We start from the raw sequence: 22,128 nt of genomic DNA, 5'->3' as shown, positions 1-22,128 counted from the left end.
ACAGTAAATTACTATGGAAAGGTAATGCCTTCAAATCGGTTAAGTACTCATAAAAGTAAACCCAGTGTTATAGATTAAATTTTATCTCCTCCCCAGAAAAGGTATATTGGAATCCTAACCCCCAGTATCTCAGAATGTGACCTATTTGGAAATAGGTTCCTTACAGAGGAACAAGTTAAAATGAAGTTATTAGGGTGAGTTTTGAACCAATATGACCAGTTTCCTTATAAAAGGGGGAAATTTGGACAGAGACATGCACAGAGAAGCCCATGTGAGGACATATGAAGAACACCTGAGGTTCCCAAAAGCTAAGAAAGAAGCATGGAAAAGATCCTTCCTTAGTGCCTTCAGAGAGAGCATGGTCCTGTCAACTCATTGATTTCAGACTTCTTTTTTTTTTTTTTTAAAAGATTTTATTTATGTATTTGACAGAGATAGAGACAGCCAGTGAGAGAGGGAACACAAGCAGGGGGAGTAGGAGAGGAAGAAGCAGGCTCCTAGCAGAGGAGCCTGATGTGGGGCTCGATCCCATAACACCGGGATCACGCCCTGAGCCGAAGGCAGATGCTTAACCGCTGTGCCACCCAGGCGCCCCTGATTTCAGACTTCTGACCTCTGAACTGTGAGATGATGAATTGTGTTCTAAGCCACTCAGTTTGTGGTACTTCATTATGGCATCGCTAGCAAATTAACATACCCAGTACGTTTTTCAAAGCTGATTTTAATAATTTTTGGTCATTATAAGATTGCTTGCTTGCTTGCTTGATTGATTTAAAGATTTTATTTATTTGTTTGAAATAGAGTGAAAAAGAGAGAGAGCACAAGCAGGGGGAGCAGTAGGCAGAGGGAGAAGAAGACTCCCCGCTGAGCAAGGAGCGATGTGGGACTCGATCCCAGGTTGCTGGGATCATGACCTGAGCCGAAGGCAGATACTTAACCGACTGAGCCACCCAGGCGCCCCAAGAATTTTTTATTTAGTGAAACATAGGTAAAATAAGATTTTAGAGTTGAATTTTAGTTATCTTTTTTCTATTTCATTATTAAAGTACAGCTGGATTTGAAGATAAAAGTAAATATAAAATATTGTATATTTTTAGCATTTAATCATGAACTCTAAATCCTTTCATTGGTCTAATAAAAACGCTTTTTACAAAAGAGGAACTGCTCTTCTCTTTAGCAACAGTCATTTGCTGAACTGAATCAAAAGCTGTTTACCATTTTGGCTTTAGAGAGTGGCAGCTTTTGTTCCCAAGTTTACCCAGGGTTTTAATGACTTGTTTTCTAATTTAAAAAAAAAAAAAAAAGTTTGGGGGTGCCTGGGTGGCACAGCGGTTAAGCGTCTGCCTTCGGCTCAGGGCGTGATCCCGGCGTTCTGGGATCGAGCCCCACATGAGGCTCCTCCGCTATGAGCCTGCTTCTTCCTCTCCCACTCCCCCTGCTTGTGTTCCCTCTCTCGCTGGCTGTCTCTATCTCTGTCAAATAAATAAATAAAATCTTTAAAAAAAAAGAAAAGTTTGAAAGGAAAACAGTATCTTTACATAGAATCCAGGCAGATCATAACTTAATCAAGTGTTCAAAGCTAGTATCACCAATACCCCCAGATATGTTGTACTTTGAGAAGGGTGTATTGCTTCTCCTTCCCAATGATGCATAACCTCTTCCAGTCATGAGAAAGCATCAGACAAACCCACACTGAGAGATGTTCTGCAAAATACCGGACCAGTACTCTTTAATGGATAAAGATCATGAGAGACAAGACTGAGAAACTATCACAAATAAGAGAAAATTAAGGAGATACAGCAACTAAAACTGATAAGATCTGAATAAATTTTAAATTTTAGTTAAGATTAATTTCCTGGTTTTGAAAATTATTTTTTGTCATGTAAGATGTTAACATAGGGGAGGTTAGGACTCTACTAATAGTGCAACTCTTGTGAGTCCTAAAATAATCTCAAAATAAATGCTTAAAACTAAAGGCTTTCTTTCCATGCCACGCACCTTTTTAAATATTAAAATGTAGGGGTTAACTGGCTGAGAAAGTTTTGAGACTGCAGGAATGAAATGAAGATTATTTGCAGAAAATGTTACCATTAACTATAGAATTCTTTCTGTTTGTTCTCTAATCAGAGTTCAAGGTTATAGTTTGTACATTTTGAGTTCCAGAAGATTTGAAGATTAATATATTTATGAATTTTAATGTGAGCCAGTAAGTTGAGCATTTCTCTAATTTACAGTAATTTTGATGATGCTCAATTTGGTTACTACACTTACTCATTACTAAGGTTAAAGTACACACGTAACCTTTATTTGAATGTCCTGCCATTTTTAATGATTAGTGTACTTTGCAGGTGGTGTACTAGAGGCTGATTTTGAAATGCTGTAAAATTATGCTTATAATTTTAAAGAACTAGAGACAAAAGTTTGAAGACATGTTGCAACATGTTTGGGAAGCTATGAAAGATTGAAGACATTTTTATTTCTAGCATACAAAAAGCAACATTTCGGAAGTTCTATCACAGTAATCAGTCTCCTTGATTTTTAAAAAGATTAGATGCTTTAGCATACTTCTTATAATTATTTTGCTTTAATTGGCTATCTGGACTTCTCCTGACTGTTAGGAGACTTTGTTTACTGGTAGTTCAGGTTCAAGGCATTAGTACAGTATTTATACTATTTTGTTCCTGTGGGGGGAATACTCTTACTGTGTTGTGGCATGAAATGCACTAGCATTAATAAAGCTACCTGCAGTTACCATCCCTTGTTTATGCTTTAAATCACTTAACATAGATTGGCTAGCAGAATTTGAAAAGCTCTGCTCAAAAGTGTTCAGCCTCTTATAATGTAAGTCAGAACTTAGGTGTTACAGATGTATATTAATATTTATTATGCAAAATGTGCGCACTGTTACCTACCCATTAAAATAGAAGCTAAAAAGTTCACTCATAATATTGAAATTATGTTTGAATGTTAATATCTGTTAAAAAGAATAAGTGTAATCTTCTAAAAGCATTTTCATTTTATGATATAATTTATCAGGTTGCAAATATTTTCTCTGAGCAAAATTTAAGAGTTTTAATCATAACAAGTTACTATTTGGGAGCATCTTCTGATATTAGATATATTAATGTAGAAAAAATTACTTCTCCAATAATGGAAAATTCTAATATGGAAATAATTTTATTTTATAGTCGTAAGATTAGCAGAGCCTGTTTGACTCATGTTGTCTTTTGTTTCATGTAAAACACTATCATTCTGCTTTTTTACTAATACAGAGTATGCCTTGCTTTAAATGTAGTTATAGTATTCACTGAGCCAGCATCAGTCCATGATCAAAAATCACCTTGTGAACAGGAGCTTAAAATTTAAAGACAGCTAAAGGCTAAGGACATTGTTCTGATAATGGAACCAAGGGTGTAATCTAAACAGCACCCCCTGCTGTGTAAGAAGATTAAAGCCACAACATAGATGTCATTAAATCAGCTTCTAATTTCCCAAAGAACTTTGAGTAACATTGTGAATGCGTTTTATAATTGGAGCAGAGAAAAAGTGAGATATACAGTTGACCTTTCAACAACACAGGTTTGAACTGTGTGGTCCCCTTATACACACATTTTTTTTTTCAATCAGTACAGTATAGTACTGTAAATGTACTTTCTCTTCATTACGATTTTCTTAACATTTTCTCTAGCTTACTTTATTGTAAGAATATGGTATAGAATATAGATAAAATACAAAATAAATGTTAATTGACTGCTGATGTTGTCAGTGAGGCTTCCAGTCAACAGTAGGCTATTAGTAGTTAAGTTTTGGGAGGAGTCAAAAGTTACAGGTAGATTTTCAACTGCGGGGATGGAGGGAGGGTTGGCACGCTTTACCTCTCTGTTGTGCAAGGATCAACTGTATTCTTAACTATTTAAAGAATAATTCCTGGTTATTCTAGCCTTTTAAAAAGAAGAAAGAAACTATCATTTTAGTTGTCTGGAGCAGGTATTAGGAAGTGTTGCCCTTGCAACTGCTAACAGATTGTTTTATGCAGTGTTTTGTAGAGAGTAAAAATGATTAAGAGATGGCCTTTTCCTTTGTAACTTTATACGGTAGTAATGGTATGGTAAAAGATAGCAAGTAATCATGAAAGTTCAAAGAAACCCCAAAACATGTCTGGGAAATTCAGGGATACTTCTTAGGCAATATATTTTTGAGATGGTTAGGATAGATAGGATTATATGAGGCAAAGAAGTCAAAAAGCATGTTACATAGGCAGGGGGATGGGGAAGGTGTGAAGTAGAAGAGACAAGGTGACCAAAAATGCAACATTGGGAAACATTTGTTAAGAACCAATTGTGTTTCACACTTTGCAGGTATTGGGGATACTGAGATAAATGAGATTCAGTTTTTGTTCTCAAAGAGCTAAAATCCTAGTTTACCAATTATTTGCATAGAAGTGATAGTTAAAACAGTGGAAACACATGAAATAAATGAGAAAGAAAGCATACAGAAAAAAATAAACATAGCTGGACAAAATCCTTAAGAATGCTTACTTTTAGAAAAGTAAATCCAATAAAGCAGACCAGAAATATTATAAAAGATATGTTAAGAAGATCAAGACAGTTCCATGACCTGGAGCTTAAGGGTGAACATTGGTGTGTGTGTGTGTGTGTGTGTGTGTGTGTGTGTGTGTGTGTGTGTGTGTGTTTTAGGTCCCCCGCCCCTCTCTCACTCCTCTGAATGTGGGTTTTTATAAGGAAGAGGCACTCAGCAATGCCAGATTTAAACAGAGAGGTTAAAAATAAATAAAGATTAGTGGGACCTGGTAATTAAGAAAATTTCAGTAACTTGAGGTTTGAGGTTTGGCACAAATATTAAAGATTCTGAGAAGTGGGGAGGGAGTAGACATACAGGTAAGACTTTTCTTTCAAGGTTAACACAGGAGAGATGATGATGAAATTGAGAAGGAAGAATAAATAGGGCTGGGGAGCAGTAGAAGACTGGGGGAGACTAGAGATCATGCTGAGAAATAAGGAAATGGAAATTGGGAAATTGTGGTTAGGGTACACCTTAAGAGTTTAAGAGCTTGGAGGTGGTAGAATTTTGAGTGATCAAATCCAATATGTGACTTTTTTTAAAAGGTGGTAGAGAAACAATACTAAAATTATAGTGTTAAGAATTTTTTAATGAGAAAGCTGTATTTTTTATATCATTGACTTCTAGGTTCTTGCTGTAAGGGCAAAATATAGAGAAAATATGAAATGTGTTATGCAATTATTTCCCTTCTGTATACAACTACATCCATGTATAGCAGAGAAAGTCTCTACTTTTTTTGATAATGCATGGTATTACTATAATCATTATAATGTGGTCCTAGTCTTTTTTACTAAATATAAAAGTGAATAGACCAACAGGGAATAAACCCTGTAGATTCCACTGTCACTTGGGTGTTTTCTATGCTTTAATTACCTTCACCAAGAATTTTACAAGAAGGAATAAGAAAGTAGAATAAGATAGCTTCTTTGTAATGTTGCCAGGCATAAATGTAACTCTATGTACAGGACTACACTTTTTTTTTCCCCTTTGAATCTGTGGTGAGTAAAGCTCATATTTTGTTGAAAATCTAGACTCACTTTCTTCTAGATATCACTCTTCTTAAAGTTAAAAAAAAAACAAAAAAAACCCCTTTTTGTTATCAAAATGTATATGATTGGTTCTTAATTATTGCTGCAAGAGTGACAACTTCATTTAGATATTATTCGTGTTTTCTGTTCATGAGACTCCAAGGTTTAGCTCATTTACTTCTTCACAAAAATAAAATTGATGTTTTAACTGTGCATCTAAGAATGCTTATTACTATAATAATAAGTATTTCTATCAGCTTCTGACCTTTTATAACTTTAATCTGTTCTGAATTTTTATATTTGTGTAGTTTTGAGTTTACCCCACAGATTTTTTTCCCATATTAAATCACTTACATAGATTTGACAAGTACAATTTAAGAATTACTATTTTGTAAAATATAAATGAAAAACGATTCTAAAATCCTCAAACTGGAATGTTCACTTCAACTTGCTTATCCAGAAAACTGATGTGAAAGGAAGTGTAACTGATCATAGTATGTTTTATAAATGAAACATTTGATTAAGGACATCTGATTCATGAAGTTGAATTGATTGGTGAGAACCAGGGATTTTATGTGTGAAAATAAATTTATATAAATAAATAAATAAATAAATAGTCGTTCTTAATATTCAGGTTCATTTTTTAGAGAAACTAGCTGGCTTTTTGAGAATTTGCACACAAAAAAAATTACAGTCTTTCTTGTGGCCTGTTGCTAGTCTTAATGATGTTTAAATGACCTTTTCGAGTAGTATGCCCTATTTTTGTTTGACTCAACTTTAGTGCTAGTGTAGTCTAGAATTCTGATAACACAAAAGTACCAAATTCACAAATTTTCTGTTTAGGTTGTGATGAACAGAAACAAACATTGGCTTACTTAGAAAAGATACCCAAGTCTGTCCTTCCCTTACGCGACACTTCGAGGATTTTCCCTATGAGATCCGGTTATTGTGTTGTTATAGTGGGACCTTGACACTCAATCAGAAGTGTTTTCTTTATAAGTTGATATAAGATATACTTGCTGTAACTTATTTAAATCTTACTACCTCAATAAAAAAATGTGATGTTATTTCAGTAAATAAGATAGTGTTTATATTAGTCTCTGAGGGTAGACTCTAACCTTTTTGATGATTCCTCTTGGTTATCACGGAGTAAAAAAACAGAGGAGAGATTTCCTTGATAAATAAATGATAACAAAAAGTATACCTATTTTTAGCTTTTATTTTTACATTTCTCAAATGTATTATGTTAAAAGTAATTAAATTGCAGTGCACAGTTAGGTATGATATAAACATAAGATAATAAAGAAGACCTATCCTTATTTTAACACAAAGCACAATGCCTTTCACACAGTAAATTCTTAAAGTAGCCTGGAGTGTGGGGTTTGGTACTCTATTTTCATAGTTTCAGGCTAGGGAGACTTAATTATTTCCTGGAAGTAAAAGGAGGATTTCCAAGTATTAACAAATTTTCTGTCAATTCTCTTACAAAGTGTGAAAAATAAGTTGTGTTTTTAGTTGTATAACATTTCAACCTGGAGTTTATGACCCTTAGAACTAGATTCTCTTTAAAGTGGGTATTGAAAGGTCACACATTTGAATTGAATGTGATCCTTCCATCACAGAGTTAAAAATGACTTTTGTATTGATAACTGCCCTTGGATGCATTTAGAAATATCTTAGGAAGTTTATTCATTAAATCTTTATGCTGTCCTTTATATTGCTTTATTAGACTAGAATATAATCCCTTTTTGGTATCAATTCTCCTCACCTGAGAGATTTTGGACAGAGACCATAGGTTCACTTCTGCCACATGGAACTGGGAATGCTTTGCCCAGAGTGTGTGATAATTTGAGTAATGGCTTGGTGACAAATTCTGGACTTACTTCATTGGTTTTCAACCTTATGTTAATAGAACGCTCTTATTTTCCTTGTTACGAGTAAAAAAAAATTGATAATAATGTACGTGTCTTAGCAGAAAGTTCAGTTCACGTCAGCAGGTCAAACTATTATAATTAGTGACAATTATGTACCTAAAACATTATTTCTTAAATCTCGAATTCAAAGTAAATAAGGTTATACCATTCATTTTAATTATATTTAGAGTACTTTCATGTTTCTGGAATTATTCTATAGGGTTTGAAGAGCAGAAATATAAAAAGAAAAAATGTAAAATAAAACTTTAATCGATAAGAAATTATTATAAATTTTAATTATGAACGCTGAAATCAGAAAATCTCATCTGTTTTTATAGTACAACTTTAAGTGTGTTTTTTTCCCTCCCAGGACATTTATTCAGAGCAGCTGGGGATCAACCGTTTAACCTGTCCACAGTGTCGAGTGCCTTCCCAATGGTCAGCCACCCAGTCTTTGGTCTACATTCAGCCAGCTCAGGGCATTCAGAATTTGGTGGTTTGGGGACACTTGGTACACCCACAGCCTTAGCCGCACATCCCCAACTAGCATCTTTTCCAGGTAAACATCTGTTACAAACAGTGTTCAAGGAAAGGAGGAAAGCTTGAAAATGTTCAAGCAATAATTTGTTTATTAAATTGAACAAAAAGAGTAGTCTAATGCCTGGTATATTAAAACTCTTGTACAAGAATTGACTCAATCCTGTTTATCACGCGCAAAAAAACCCCCCCCAGTGTGTGTGCTAGATGGCAGCGTGATTATAGACATTCAAGTGTTTAGCTAGAGAAAGGGGCATCTGTAATAATTAGGCCAAGTTTTTCTCATGCTTGTGAGTATAGAGCTTGATGAATTTTTCTCAGCTTTCTCTGATTTTTATTTTAAAAAATTATTTAACTTATAGTGGAAAGTAAACTCCATTTCTTATAATGAATATCTCTATACTTTTATTTTGAGTTCTCACTTCTCTGCACTTTCCAAGGAAGATGAACTTGGCTCTTAAATTTCTATATTTTTCCATATTTGATCAGAACAACTGTAGATTTGTACCACTTGGATGACAGCAAGACCAGAATTATCCCCAATTCTACAGATTATGAGAATTCGGGAGCTCAGTAAGGCACTAATTAAAGCTTAAATTGGACAAGCATGCTATAATTTTTCTTGTTATGTTATTTTGAAAGTCTAAACTTTCAGCCAGCTCAGGGCATTAATAAATTTTAGTAAGGGATGCATGGTTTGGTGTTATATAAAATAGTTTAAAAATTAGAGCATAATTCTAGAGACAAACCTGAATTTAAATCTGGCTATGTTACATTTTAGCTGTGTGATCATGAACAAGTAATCTGATCACTCTGCCTCAGTTTTCTCATCTGAAAAATGAGGATAAATAATGGTACCTGCCTCTTAGGGCTCTTGTGAAGATTGGAGGAGATAAACTATATCAGTACTGATTGCAATGTTTAGCATACATAGTGAGTACATAATTAGTAATTATCATTATTATTTTCTCTTGCCCACTTTAATGGGTAATAAACACTTTAAATGGGTAATGGTCAAGTGCTTCTTCAAAAGGAAACAAGTATCTCATTTTAACTATATACAGAATGGAAAGATGGTTAGATGTGTATTTCAAGTACCATTTCTTGAGTCATATTACTCTTTTAATTCTGCTGTCTGGGAGAGAGAAGCTGGCGGGGAGGGGTAATGTGACTAGAAAGTTAAAGTCTTAAACTAAGTCTTAACGTGTGCTTTAAAATTACTAATGGGAATTTATTTTGGCCAGTTTCTAACATGGTCGCTTAGCAAGATGATCAATCCAATAGATATTTGCTGAAATATTGGATTTCCGATTAAAAATGAAAATAGTAGTAATATAGATAGTTACTGGTGTCTTAAAATTTTTTTTTATCATTTTGTCGTAGTTCATTATACCACTGCTTTTGAGCTTTTCTAAACCCACAATGTAATTGCTACATTATTAAAATCAAATACTATCTATACCGGAATGATAGTTAACAAGTGTAAAGAGTTACTTATCTGGACTTCAATAATGTTGATACTTCCACTGATAAAAAGAAAATAACTTCTGTAAGAGCCTATCTGAATTATTCACTCATTCATTTATTGTACAAAGTTCTTTGAACATCTACCATGTTCTGTGCACTGAGGAATACACTGACATAGTATATGTTGTTTACAGTTTTTAGGAGATGGATAAACAGACAAGTACAGGACAGTCTTTAGTGGTGAAAGTATGTCTATATAAGCATACTTTTTTTTGCCAAATGAACAGACACTATGCCTAAATTTAAATTCTCCATGATTGCCTTTATTCAAAAGGGTAATCTAAATGCCAAATTTTTGAAATCACCTAAAAAACTAATGAAGACATGTAAGGAAGAAGTTACTAGAAATTTTAAATAAATAACTTACTTTAAAATTTTATGTACTTTTTTGCATTTCACATGATTAAATCAACAGATGCAAAATTATTTAATGGATATTAGTATAATATTATTTCCATTTTATATTGACAGTATTTCACACTAATTTCTTTTAAAATATAATTTTTGGTCATTATATTTTTATATTTTATTACCATGAATTTCTGTGAAGCATCTGGCTCTATCAAGTATGAAAGATTTAAAAATTCTGCTATATCTTCTAGGCTGAATATCATCTGAAATACTAGACTTTTTCAGTTGAATATGATTAATGTTGCCAATATGCTGTTACCTCCTTTGAATACATTTAGAAATTCACCATATGATGATTTATATAATCCTTATTTTGTATACTTTGTTTTATCAACAAACTATTTTGTGAGTGACTAAATTTGTTTTCTATTTTCTTAAACTCGGAAGATAAATAAGCTTGTCATGTAACAAAAATTACATTATTTCTTATGAAATATTAGACATTTGTAAAGTTTATAGCCAGAAGCTCTACCATTTTCATACTTTTATTTTATTGATTTTATTAACTTGTTTTTTGTTTTTGTTTTTACCTGGGTGTCACCTTGTTTATAACATACACATTTTCCAACTTTTTTTTTTTCTAATCCCCATCGTGTACTTATTTATAGTGATGTTCTAAAGTACAGCATTATGGTTATGTTTTTTTCTGAGGTCATATCTAAAATATTTGAATCTTAATATACTTTGATTACCTTATTGATTTGTGGGTTGTTTATGAAGTCTATACATCCAAGCTGTAACACTTTAATTATAGACTCTGTATTAAATAATATAAATATCTTTAGGAAACCTAAGTCCCTTTTTATTAGCTATTTGGAACCTAGGTTTCAAACCTATAAATAATAATAGATTCCAACTGTGCTGATACAAGCCCAAAATACACAGTTTTTTTTCCCTCCTAAATACACTTCTTTCATCTAAACAGTGGATAAATGATTAATGCTTTTGTATAGTTACTCTTGGTTCAGTTCCCATCATTCAGGCACTGCTAAATATGCATTGGTGTCATTTCACTAGCAATGCCTTCCTGCAGTGCAGAAGAATAGCTTTTGCAGTTTTCTGCTTATACTGTTTTTAGACCTCTTAGAATAGCAGCTACCATGAACATTTCACTTCTTAAACAAAACAGATTTTGCCATTAGATAATGAAGGTGCACATTGTGTTACATTCTATTTTTAATGAAGAGATGTTCCTAGAAAATATTTAAAGATCATATAATACAATAAAATGATAGTGTTGAATTTTTCCCATACTATATTATTGGGTTTCTTCTCTCTGATTTCCTTGTGGTGGTTATAATCAATGAAAAATATAACATTAGCCTGAAAGGTCATAACTAATTTGGTAATCTGGCAAGTTAGCCAAGTGGAGAAGATTATTTCTGAGATTTTAAATAGGGCAATACAAGGCTTTGGATTATTTTCAAATCTCTTCATAATCTTCACCCTTTTTGAAAAATGTGTTCTATAAAATTTGGCTTCTCTTCTTTTCTAAATTTTTAACTAAGAGCTACTGTTTGAACATCTAAATTGCATTTGATGATTTTCTGCCATTGATTCATTTTACATTGATAAAACAAGCATTGTTGTCTGTAATTTATGAGAGAAAATATTAATAAAATCCAAGCTTTCCTTATTAACTTTATGGGGAGGAATTTTATAAACCTTTTATATTTTAATATGACTCGTTTTGGAAATCTTTGAATACTTTTCTGAGATAAAAAAATCCACTGCTTTTACTACCTTTATGTTTTTATTTAAGTATAGATTATCTTCCTCCATAAATGCACTAGAGGTATACTGGTTTACAGTAGCAGTCTTTGTATTATTGTTTATGATTTATCAGACCCAGATTTAAATTGCATGTAATTTGAGGAAATTCTTGACTTAGGTTGTAGGTGATAACCTTAAATTCTAAGGTTTTAAAATGCATTAGTTTATTCTTCTTTTCTAATTTAAAAAAATTATGGTATAAGTTATCAAGAAATCAAACAGTTCTTTACTCCTCCAAGTTTCCCATTTTATTTTTAAAACCATAGACTGCCTTTATTCTTCATAAACTTGAGTTCAAGGAAGCTGCCAAGTGAAGATCCTTAGATGCTACCTTAATGAGAGGAGTGATGAGTGTATAACATCTAATCAGCTGTCTTACAGTTAGATGATCAGAACTGTGTATAATTCAGCAATTCTGTTCCAAGATGAAACTTGATATTTTTTCCAGGAATAAAATATAAAAAGCATTGTTACATTAACTAGAAAGTTAATTCAAGTATTTTTTGCCTGTTTGTTTGATGTTTGATTTTGAGGTGCAGAATGGTGGCGAACAGCAGATGTTCATAGTCGTACAGGGGCGACCTTCTTTCCACCATTACTGGGAATTCCACCACTGTTTGCTCCGCCAGCCCAGAATCATGATTCTTCTTCATTCCATTCAAGGACTTCAGGAAAAAGTAATAGAAATGGGCCTGAAAAAGGTATTCCTGTTAACTTAAGTGATGCATTACAAATCCTCCATTCCAGTACTTATTTTCAGTAGAGTTCAGGGTTAATAACATTTATATAACACTGTACTAGACACTTTTTCACAATGTGTGCTTACTCCTTACAATAACTCTGAGAGATTTCACACCCAAAAGTAAATAAGTGATTTGAGGACTGTTTACGTGTCAGTGTGGTGTAGGCAGGATTTGAACCCAGGCCTTCTAACTCCCAGCTCCACTGCTTTTTCCTCTGTATTTCATTACTTCTTTTGTGTAACCGAGTGTAAGATTTACTTCTGTAATTAAGCATTAAATTCATCAAAAGTAATATCCAAGTACCCCTTTTTTCTTTTAAGTTATCATTAATATTTCTGTAGTTGATAACTGTTGTTAGAATAGCATTTGCAAATTATAATAGCATTTTGGATGGTTTATTATTATTATCATTTTTCACTTGGGTTAAGAGTTTTTGGTGAGTTTGCTCTGAAAAGGGAAATATTTGCATTTAATTATATTTCTAAACATTATTTTAATTGAAGTGAAATTCAGCTAAATATAAAATTACCATTTTAAAGTGAACAATCAGTGGCATTTAATGCATTCACAGTGTTGAACAATCACCACCACCTCTGTGTGGTTTCAGACATTTCATCACTCCAGAAGGAAACTCCATACCCCTTAAGCAGTTTCTCCCCATTCTTCCCTCCCTCAGTCTCTGGCACTGTCTCTACGGATTTAATGTGAATATTTCATGCAGATGGAATCCTACAATATGTGACTTTTTGTCTGACTTCTTTCACTTAGGATGATATTTTAGAGTCATTCGTAATATGTATAGCATATATCATTACTTCGTTCCTTCTTATGACTGAATAATGTTCTCTTGGATAAACATGTTTGTTTTTATTTTCAAGGTGTAAATGGGTCAATAAATGGAAACAGTACATCATCTGTATCTGGTATCAACACACCTGTATTATCCTCTACTGCTTCAAGTTCTGTGGGACAAACTAAAAGTATAAGCTCAGGTGGAGGAAATCGAAAATGTAATCAGGAACAAAACAAAAACCAGCCTTTGGATGCTAGAGCTGAGAAAATAAAAGATAAGGTAAGTTATTCCTTCAAGGACAAATATATAACAGGTCTTTATATAAGCATTCTAAGGGTCAAACCACCTGAATCTATGGAACAATTTCTTATGAATTACCACTCCTATTTTACAGATGTGTATTTTTATGGTTTGGTACTAATATTAGGGCTCTTAAAAATTACAACTGTCAGCACCAGTATAAATAATGCAAATGGTAATAATAGCTAAGATTTACAGAGAACTTAATACATAACAGCTCTACTCTAATTGTTTTGCAGATAGTACCTATTTTAATCCTCTATATACCCATAACCAATTAGGTATTATTATTACAAATGGAGGAACAGAGCCTCAAAATAGTTGGCCAGTAAGTGGACAGGATTTGAAGTCAAGTAGGTTGATCCCAGAGCCTATGTTTTTAGGAAAACAAAAATAAGAAAACATTTTATTATGGGAAATTTGAAATACATAAAATAGACAGAATAGCATAATAATCCTGTGTATCCATGATTCATTGCAACAGTTATCACCTCATGGCCGGTTTTATTTCATTATATCCCCAACTGTGCAAGTTATCAGTTTATGCCTCTCAGCTCTAAATTCACCCTCTTCTCCTCTACCAGATGGCACAATGTTAGACCTAGTCAGCAGAGGGTCTTGGAGAAACCCTGGAAGAAGAAAGGGCTTCTGTTTCTGGTTCCAGTGTTTTCTTCTTGCTCTTATGTTGTGGCTGCCAGTGGGTAGCTTTCCCACCAGCTGACAGCTTCTCTGGGGGCTCTGTTTAGGAGACCTTGGTACACACCATCTAGTGGGTCTCATGGGCATCCCAGCAGGCATCTCAGTAGTAAGTTTGGCTGGGATGCCAGTGGGTGGCTTTCCAGCTAATTTTACTGGCACCCCAGCGAGGAGGTTTCCAGAAACTTTTCCTGGCACTCCAGCAGGCATGTTCCCTATTTGCCAGCCTTCACCTGTGATGCCTCAGTGAGCTTTTCTGCCATCCACTGGGCAACAGCCACATCCTCTCCGAAGTCTGAAGTTCAGCCTTGGGTGAATGAGGTTGGAAGATAGAGGTGCTTTTCCAAGTTTACCTTTATTTTAGTACTCTACGTCTGCCCAAAGGAGTGTCTGTTCCCTACATCTGCTATTTCAGTATTCTTTAGAGGCTCTTTGTCTCTCCTAGTAGTTCATATTCTGCTACTAGTTAATAATTCTATATGATAATATTTCCCTGTTCAGGGGCGCCTGGGTGGCACAGCGGTTAAGCTTCTGCCTTCGGCTCAGGGCGTGATCCCGGCGTTATGGGATCGAGCCCCACATCAGGCTCCTCCGCTGTGAGCCTGCTTCTTCCTCTCCCACTCCCCCTGCTTGTGTTCTCTCTCTCGCTGGCTGTCTCTATCTCTGTCTAATAAATAAATAAAATCTTAAAAAAAAAAAATTTCCCTGTTCAAACTGCTGATGTTGTTTCTGCCTTCTGACTAGACCTTGTCTGCCATAGAAAAGGTACTATCAGGAGTAGGTTGGATATGCAAATTGCGTATGATAAATTCACTCTAATATTCTGGTCACTCTAAGCCTTTAGATTTCCTCTTCCACATCATGCCAGGGAAGCTGTGACATTTTCGCTTTATTAAATGTAGGCCACCACTGAGTCCAGGTTTCATGCATCCAAGCAAGTAAGGTGAGATATCTCCAGCTACATGAACTAACACATTATATCCAGAATTTCTAGTAATTGCACCCATATTAGTGAATTTGGTCTGCTCTCATTTGTAATTTCTTCTTGAGCGAGGGGTCTTGGTTTATTTTGAATTAAAGTCTTAACATCAACTGCAAACATTTTAGAAACAAAAATAATAACTAGGGCAGCATCTTCTCATCTCCAAGGTCTATAAAACCACCTTGAAGGCCTGGTTTTCTGGGGAACCAGTCAGCAGTTTGTGATTGTGCTCACGTCACGTTCTTCACCATCTCAGCTATGATGTCGAGGGGACTATCTCTTCCCCATTGTCTTTTCTTACCTCCTTTGTTGTAGATCAGTTGACTCTTATAGTGTATTTCTGATCTTTCTGTTCTTTTCTATTGATCTATGTGTCTTTTTGTGCCAGTACCACACTGTTTTGATTACCACAGCTTTGTAGTATATCTTGAAATCTGGGATTGTGATACCTCCAGCTTTGTTCTTTTTCAAGAGTGGTTTGGCTCTTTGGGTCTCTTGTGGTTCCATACGAATTTTAGTATTATTTGTTCTGGTTCTGTGAAAAGTATTGTTGGTATTTTGATAGAGATTTCATTAAATCTATAGATTGCTTTGGGTAGTATGGACATTTTAACAGTATTGGTTCTTTCAATACATGATATAGAATATCTTTCCATTTGTTTGTGTCATCTTCAATTTCTTTCATCAGTGTTTTGTAGTTTTCAGGTAAAGGTCTTTCACCTCTTTAGTTTATTCCTAGGTATTTTATTATTTTTGGTGCAACCGTAAATGGGATTGTTTTCTTAATTTCTCTCCCTGCTACTTCATTATTAGTGTATAAAAATGCAACAGATTTCTGTAGATTAGTTTTGTATCCTGCAACTTTACTGAATTCATTAATTCTAGTAGTTTTTTGGTGGAGTCTTTAGGGTTTTCTATATATAGTATCATACCATCTGCAAATAGTGAAAGTTTTACTTCTTCCTTATAAATTTGGATGCCTCTTACGTATTTTTGTTCTTGTGTAATTGCTGTGGCTAGGACCTCTAGTACAATGTTGAAGAAAAGTGGTAAGAGAGTATCCTTATCTCGTTCCTAATCATAGAGGAAAAGCTCTCACTTTTTCACCATTGAGTATGATATTAGCCGTGGGTTTTTTATATATGACCTCTATTATGTTGAGATATGGTCCCTGTAAACCTACTTTATTGAGGGCTTTTATCATGAATGGATGTTGTACTTTGTCAAATGCTTTTATGAATCTATTGAGATAATCATATGTTTTTTATACTTCGTGTTATCAATGTGATGTATTACATTGATTAATTTGTGAATATTGTACCACCCTTGCATTTCTAGAGTAAATCTCACTTGATTGTGGTGAGTGACTTTTTCTTTATTCAGTTTACTAATATTTTGTTGATTTTTGCATCTATGTTCAACTGAGATATTGACCTGTAGTGTGTGTGTGTGTGTGTGTGTGTGTGTGTGTGTGTGTGTGTGTTTTGTAGTGTCTTTATCTGGTTTTAGTATCAGTGTAATGTTGGTCTCACACAATGAATTTCAAAGCTTTACTTCCTCCTCTAATTTTTGGAAGAGTTTGAAAAAATAGGTATTAACTCTTCTTTAAATGTCTGATAGAATTCACCTGTGAAGCCATCAGGTCCTGGACTTTTGTTTATTGGGAGTTTTTGATTATTGATTCAATTGCATTGCTAGCAATTGGTCTCTTCAAATTTTCTATTTCTTCCTGATTCGATTTTGTAAGATTATGTGTGTGTGGGAACTTATTCAGTTTGTTGGTATATAATTTTTCGTAGTATTCTCTTATAATCCTTTGTATTTCTATGGTGTTATCTGTTATTTCTCATCCTTTATTTCTGATTTTATTTATTTGAGTCCTGTCTTATTTTCTTGATGAGTCTGGCTTAAAGTTTTATCAATTTTATTTATCTTTTCAAAGAACCAGCTCCTGGTTTCATTGATCTGATCTATTATTCTTTTAGTTGCTATTTCATTTATTTCTGCTCTCATCTTTATTATTGTCATTCTTTTACTGACTTTGAGTTTTGTTGGTTCTCCTTTTTCTAGTTCCTTTTGGTGTAGGGTTAGGTTATTTATTTGAGATTTTTTCTTCTTTCTTTAGGTATACCAGTATTGCTATAAACTTTCCTCTTGAACAGCTTTTGTTGGCTCTCAAAGATTTGAGATTGTCATATTTTTATTTATCTCCATTAATTTTTTTATTTCCTCTGTGATTTCTTGGTCGATCCATTCATTGTTTAGTAGTGTGTTATTTAGCCTCCATGTAATTGTGTGCATTCCCATTTTTTTTTCTCATGTTTGATTTCTAGTTTCATACTGTTGTGGTTGGAAAAGATGCATGATGTAATTTCAGTCTTTCTGAATTTATTGAGACTTATTCTGTGGTCTAACCTGTGATCTGTTCTGGAGAATGTTCCATGTGTACTTGAAAGAATGTGTATTCTGATGTTTGGGAATGGATGTACCTCTTAGAAGTAGTGCTAAAATCTAGTAAGATCTGAAATCCCCCATGCCTTCACAATGTACAAAGCATTGAGCAAGACCTTAGAGGCATGCATATGAAAAAGGCCCTGTCCTTAGTTCTGATAAGGAGTCTACACTGACATTTCTAAACAAAATCAGTGCTATTAAAGTAAAAAATATTTCACGTAGCAGGTACTAAAAATGTACATGGGCACCTCTTTAATGATGTGAAGAGACGGATTCTGAGGTACCGTGATGGTGTCTATAGACACGTATGTTGAAATGACACTAGAGAGAGACTGGCTATGAAAGTAAGGGATAGTAGAACTTAAAATTTCAGAAAAATAGCACCTTTGGATAATGCATTATCTAGAATGAATTTGTGATAGTAGGTTGTCAAGTACAATGGAGATGAAGGACATTAGAACTAAGGAAAAAAATCTTATACTTTTTTTTACTCAATATTTTTCAGTTTTTTAAATTTTATTTTTAAAAATATTTATTTATTTATTTTAGAGAGAGAGAGAGAATGTAAGTGGGGGGAAGAGCAGAAGGAGAAGGGGAGAGAGAATCTCAAGCAGACACTCTGCTGAGCGTGGAGCCTGACTTGGGGCTCGATCCCATGACCCATAAGATCATGCCCTGAGCCGAAATCACAGGTTAGACGCTTAACCAGCTGAGCCAGCCAGATGCCCTTAAAAGCTTTTTAAATTAAAACATTGCTTAGATAATCCTTTTCATGTGTAGTTTGGAAAAATGTTCTTCAGCTAATTTTGATAATCCCTCCTGGGGGTTGCTATCTTAGTAGTATGCATTGAAAATCATTGATTAAGTCCAATTCCCTCATATACAATACATGCATATTTAGAATAAATGTAGATATTTTAAAATAAACAATGTAATCACAGACTAAAATACACATACAGCCTGTTGAGGAAAAAAAAAATAAAACTGCTCAACTTTGAATAAGTTCCACTCTGCTATTACAAGCCAGTAGCAAGTTATTGTTACCACAACAGCCAGTCTTCTTAAAACATAAGTGAGTTCTTATGGTTTTAAAATATCCTATGTTATCATTCCCTCCAGTAGTTTCCTATCTCACTCAGCCTACAAGACCCTGTATGATCTGACCTCTGCCAGTCCATCCAGCCTTGTTTTCTGTGGCTCTCTTTCCCTGGTTTCCTGTGCTGGAGCTGATTTAGCTGACCTCTCCATTTTTTGAACATATCAGACTTGTTTCATGGCTTTTGCCTTTGGTCTTTCCCCTGTTCTTGAAGGCTCTACTCTTTTATCTTTATGTGAGTGTCTCTCACTCTCCATTTAGGTCTCAGCTCAGAAAAATCTTACCTGGTAACTGCATCTAAATCTTCACCCCCACCTCACCCCCAACACACACTGTCTATCCCAGTATCCTATTTTAGTCATGGTATGTGTCACTAAAAACACTTATTTATAATGTTTGTTGATTCTCTTCTCCCTGCTACCACTGGGGCAGAGTTGCTGTTATACCTTTGTATCCCCAGAGACGAGAGCAACTATGCCTGGTACATAATAGCCTTGAATTTGTATTTATTTTGTTATTGAAAGAAATAGTATACAGCGAAATGAAAAAGTTCAAGGAGTGGGCTCTGAAAAGCTTTCCCAGATTGGAACGGGGTTGGGGGCTGGTTAATAAGCTCTTCTTTGGTCATTTTTTGATAACCTAAGAAAACTCATTTTTAAAATGTTTAAATGACAGGAAAGATGCACACTACTGAATTGTGTGTGAATGCAAAATAACTACACACACACACACACACACACACACACACACACACACACATAACTAATAGAGACTAAGGGGACAAAATTGTAATACTGGAACTGATTTTTTCTTTTCTCTAATACCTGGACTTGTCTATTCACGTCTGTATTTTTTTCTAAAATCGGGACTAAATTTGTTAGCTTATTAAGGCAGAGATTCTTTGTATACTGTCAGTGTATGGTCTGCAAAGACTGTCTGCATCAGAATCACATTAAAGTGCTTGCTAATGTAGATCCCTGTGCCCTATTTGGAATTGGGACTCAGGAATCTGCTGGTTGTAGCAAATTCAGCAAGTAAATATTCTGCACTCTTAAACTTTAGAATCCACACCTCTAGATCCATTCTTGAGGCATGTAGACTCCATTTCTCATGCCACCTTTACATTAAAAACTACACATATTACTTGGACATTAAAATAGGAGTTTATTTTTCTCTAGTAAATTACTGTATTTCCCTATTCTTTTCCTTTCTTAGCCTCTATTAAAACCCAAAGTGGTAATTTCTCTTTAGACTCTTTATGATTTTCATAATCTTGCTATACATGCTTAGAAACCCACAAGAGATTTTGGTTACAATGAAGGAGATTTTTCTCTGCCAAATAAATGGTAGGCTTAATGTTACTATATTGTTAGTATTTTGTTATAATAGTAATAGTATATTGTTACTATTGTTTCTCTTTAATCTCTACTTTGGTCTTTTTCATCTTGTGACACCCACACTATTTCAAGTCAGTTGGTTTCTCATCACTCCGCTTTACCGTGAGGGAAAGACATAGCTCCAGGAATGATGGTTACTATTAGTTGGCTTATGGAAGGGTGTGTCTCTGGAGGGAGCATTATGGTTGCTAGCTTGGAAGAGTTAACACAGGTTAGCATTGCAAGGAGAAGATAACAACAGGACTGACTCTCTTCACTCATATGCATTTCATTTCATTTAAATCAAATTTCAGAAAGCACAAAGAGTACTACTTTGCCATCTATAACTATCGCTTCAACTTGGCTTCTTTTTGTAGAAGTGTATTATTGTCTTTCAGGCTCCAACTCATTAGTCATGACAGGCTGTATTTCTGTTAAGACCATAACTTTTGTAATTCATTGCTGCTTTTTCTATATTTTGTTCTTCATTTTATCTATCAGCGAATCCTATTGAAATGTTCCTGTGTCACTTTGGATTATACTCAGTCTTAACTGCTCTATCATGTCAGTATTTATCCTTTTTAGTATTCCTATTGGCAGAGTTTTAACTTTTACATTGTTACATAGTTATTTAGTCATAATTCATCTAATAATTTTTCCTTCTTTTTATCCATTACTATTATCTGTTCTTTTTTTTTTTTTTTTTTAAGATTTATTTATTTAAGGGAGGGACAGAAGAAGAGAGAAAATCTCGAGCAGACTTTCCACTGAGTTCAGAGCCCTGCTCCGGTCTCAGTCTCAGTCTCATGACCCTGAGATCATGACCTGAGCTGAAATCAAGAGTTGGAGGCTTAACCGACTGAGCCACCCAGGCACCCCCTTTAATGTGACCTAATGTCACTTTCTACCAATTTCGGATTTTCTTTTTCCTGTAGAGCCTTAAATGTTCCAGAAATTAGTATCTCTCTTTATCATATTTTCTATCTTTTCTGACGTGAAATATAAAAAATTAAATTCCTTGCTAAAGCAGCCCTTACGTCTTTTGCTACTTATTTTATCCTCTCTCCAGTACTTATTACATATGGAATTATTTGCTTTCATATTAGTCATTTGTCTACTCTACCACCACCAGCACTAGAATGTAAGTTTCCTGAAGGCAAGAACTCTGTCTTAGATATCATTGTTATCCAGCACCTACAAGGTGTGTTTGGCATGTCATATGTAAATATTTGGTTATTGACTCATTGTCCGCATAAAAAAGAAGACTAAAGTTGAGTATAGAACTTCAGTGTCTGTAACCCTTATCATAATTGGAATTATCATTTTGTAAATTGCTCTTTTTAATCTGCCATGCATTTTGAAGCATGGCAGTGATATGAATAGATCTACATATATACTATATCGACGTTTCTAATGCTCTATACATGACAGAGCCTGTACTTTTTATTGGAGAATTCCTATCATATAAGTTAATTGGATCTGTTTGTCGAATAATTACCCTTACAACATGTGACTTTTCCCTTTTTTCTAAAATGACATTTTGAGATGGAAACATCACTTGAAAATTAAAAGAGCATACCTCTCACTGAACTTTGAATTTTTCAAAAAATAAAGTCTTGCTAAAAATTTGTCTTTATCCAGAAACCGAGGAAGAAAGCTATGGAAAGTTCTAGCAACAGTGATAGTGATTCGGGGACATCATCAGACACCTCAAGTGAAGGCATTAGTAGTAGTGATTCGGATGATCTAGAGGAAGATGAAGAAGAAGAAGATCAAAGTATTGAAGAAAGTGAAGACGATGATTCTGATTCAGAGAGTGAAGCACAACATAAAAGTAACAACCAGGTATAAATAGTGTATTGGCAGTAACCACACATTCTTCCTATTTCGGAATTAACTGGTTTATCTCGACTCTCAA

At 34.3% G+C, this 22,128-nt stretch overlaps 1 protein-coding gene across 18 annotated transcripts in view; it reads left to right on the top strand.

Annotated features, from left to right (window-relative positions):
* The window catches only part of BAZ2B (bromodomain adjacent to zinc finger domain 2B), a 290,562-nt gene that overhangs the window by 169,997 nt on the left and 98,437 nt on the right, over positions 1-22,128 (top strand). For 13 of the 18 annotated variants that reach the window (XM_045781084.2, XM_087861283.1, XM_087861240.1 and 10 more), the window contains 4 exons: positions 7,893-8,081; positions 12,304-12,471; positions 13,392-13,585; positions 21,852-22,055. In XM_045781084.2, the coding sequence (XP_045637040.2) occupies positions 7,893-8,081; positions 12,304-12,471; positions 13,392-13,585; positions 21,852-22,055 (755 nt within the window). The remainder of the gene's footprint in view (positions 1-7,892; positions 8,082-12,303; positions 12,472-13,391; positions 13,586-21,851; positions 22,056-22,128) is intronic. The other 5 variants (XM_045781192.2, XM_045781075.2, XM_045781156.2 and 2 more) reach the window with 3 other exon arrangements.

This window comes from Ursus americanus, chromosome 1 (assembly GCF_024610735.1).
Source record: "Ursus americanus isolate L20-20 chromosome 1, mUrsAme1.1.p, whole genome shotgun sequence".
Taxonomy (NCBI): domain Eukaryota; kingdom Metazoa; phylum Chordata; class Mammalia; order Carnivora; family Ursidae; genus Ursus; species Ursus americanus.
The sequence above is the reverse complement of the archived record's forward strand: the minus strand, read 5'-3'. Positions and strand labels throughout refer to the sequence as shown.